The sequence below is a fragment of the Caenorhabditis briggsae genome (genome assembly GCF_000004555.2).
Source record: "Caenorhabditis briggsae complete genome, chrI, whole genome shotgun sequence".
Classification (NCBI taxonomy): domain Eukaryota; kingdom Metazoa; phylum Nematoda; class Chromadorea; order Rhabditida; family Rhabditidae; genus Caenorhabditis; species Caenorhabditis briggsae.
The window spans coordinates 5,319,773-5,321,849 of record NC_013489.2 but is presented as its reverse complement, the minus strand read 5'-3'; the positions used below and the strand labels follow the sequence as shown (position 1 = coordinate 5,321,849).

Genomic DNA, 2,077 nt, shown 5'->3' with positions numbered 1-2,077 from the left:
CTAGCCGACGATGCAAGTATCATCTTCGAAAACACCGGAGATCTTCTCAAAAGTATGAAGAATTTCGCTGGTAGCGTCGGAGAGCAGGAAAAGAAGCATCCATACGGAAAAGGATCGAGTGCTGCAAGAACTTATGGTGGTGGAATGAAGAACTCAGCCAGCGCATTCACTCGTTCCGGAGATCAATTCGACAAGTTGTTCGCTGCTTGCTCAGCTTTCAAAGATCACATCAACTCAGCCATTCTTGCCAAACTTATTAGTTTCAAGGATATCGAATGTAAGGATATCGATCAACATATGACACANCTGACCCTCGGAATCGGTGGAGTCTCAAATTTCGTCTCGTTTTCCTATTTCTTTTGCTTTTTGTAGTGTTTTCTCGTTGAAACTCGGTATTTTTCGCTTTAATTTTCTAAAAACTGGCATAAAAACCTTTAAAAATGCTCGCGCATTTCCGTTTGGTCCGTTTTCCAGTCGAAAATGCGAAAAATAAGTGAAAACTCGTTTCGAAGATAGTTTTGAAGGTTTCGTTAGTTTTTGCTTCGGAAAATAACAAATATAGCCTTTCTGGAGTTTTAACATGGTAAGTTGGTAAGTTCGCACACTTTCTGAAGCAAAAACCATCGAAAGCTTTCAATGTTTTCGTTACGTTCGCGAAAATCGCTTCACCGACACTTCGCAAGTGTGCCGTTTCGCAATGTTGATGTTTCGAAAGTTACTGTAACACAGAAGAAATACCGTTTTTCTCAATTTGTGTCTGGCTTTTCAAAACCTGTCAGTATTTAAAGTTTTTTCGAGCATTCATTGTCGCTGTGGCAAAACGTCACACTTGCGAAACTTCCCACTTTCGAAGTGTCTACTTGAAAAATGTCGCGGCACATTAAAATCAAACGATTTTCCTATTACATGCCAGTTTTTTGTGTTCGAAGTTACGAATTCTTCTATTTTCCTTACGAAACTCATAATATGAAATCAAAGCGAAAAATACTGTTCAATGAGGAGGCTTTCTGAAAAGCGAAAGAAATTGACATCGAGAAACGAAACAAGAAAGAGAACGAGAGGAAAGAAAGTTAATTTTGAATATTTGGAGTTGAATTTTCATGAAGTTTGAAGTTTGCGAAAACATAGAAAATATATCGGGAGTTCTGTTTCATACAGAACTTTTGTTTCTTATGTGTTTTCGCTTGTTCTACTCATGAAAGTTGCACTTTGAATGAATCGGAGTTATTTTTTCAACAACAATACACAATCCACAGAACTATTAGTAGAAAATGCTATTACGCATTGTGAGTGATCAGAATACCCTGTATGAATAGCATTACAACTGCTGAGGAACGGGCCGTTCTTGAGGCGCAATATCTGGCAAACGGACCGTCGCCGGCGCGGAAACTGGCGCGGCGTTTGTTCTTTATTTAGCAGGTGCCGCCCCGGCGTTCGCCCGTTATCCAGCAGTCGCGCCTGGCCTGTGTGCTTGGAAGGCATCCATGCTGACCATTACACCACGAACGCGGCGAAACAGAGACATGTTGTTTGCAATGACTACGGGGAGTTTTAAGAGAGATACTGCATCCAAACGGCACCGTGCCGCGTTGAAAGTGCCTTTGGAACACCACACCCGTGCCCCTAGCAAGCATGTGGCGTGCCGCTACCGTGCCGCTGCCGTGCCCTTTCTTGAACCACCTGCGCATATCGTCTCTATCCATAGAGTTTCGAAAATGTTGCGAAAATAGCTTGTCATTCATTTTCAGAAATTTTTGTACTTTTCACCGTTTTATGGCATTTGGTTTTGTTTTTCTAGGCTTTCAGGTGGAAAATCATGAAATATATTTGTGCCAAAAATTTGCTGAGTAGAATTCGGTGAAAACGTGTCAGACAACTTCCGATGGATTTTCGGGAAGACAATTCGTCCAAAGAAATGTGAGTTTTCATCCAATTAATTATGTAAATAATCTTTAAAGTTCTTTCAGAAACACCCTGCCAAGCCCAACGCCAATAAAGCTGGAGAAGAGGAGTAGGAAAGGTACTTTCATCGAAATTCGACATCTTCGACAAATCTTCTCTACAGATTAAATGATCG

The 2,077-nt window shown here is 41.0% G+C and overlaps 2 protein-coding genes across 2 annotated transcripts in view; both read left to right on the top strand.

Annotated features, from left to right (window-relative positions):
• Positions 1-1,730, top strand: part of CBG03836 — a gene marked incomplete at both ends in the record, with an annotated part of 2,059 nt that extends 329 nt beyond the window's left edge. Inside the window, 2 exons of the mRNA XM_045244957.1 lie at positions 1-322; positions 1,420-1,730. The exon at positions 1-322 is cut by the window's left edge and continues 103 nt beyond it. Coding sequence (XP_045092495.1) covers positions 1-322; positions 1,420-1,730 — 633 coding nt within the window. The remainder of the gene's footprint in view (positions 323-1,419) is intronic.
• Positions 1,731-1,882: 152 nt separating this feature from the next.
• The window catches only part of CBG03837, a gene marked incomplete at both ends in the record, with an annotated part of 6,585 nt that continues 6,390 nt past the window's right edge, over positions 1,883-2,077 (top strand). The window contains 2 exons of the mRNA XM_045244952.1: positions 1,883-1,917; positions 2,013-2,020. Of these exons, the coding sequence (XP_045092496.1) occupies positions 1,883-1,917; positions 2,013-2,020 (43 nt within the window). The remainder of the gene's footprint in view (positions 1,918-2,012; positions 2,021-2,077) is intronic.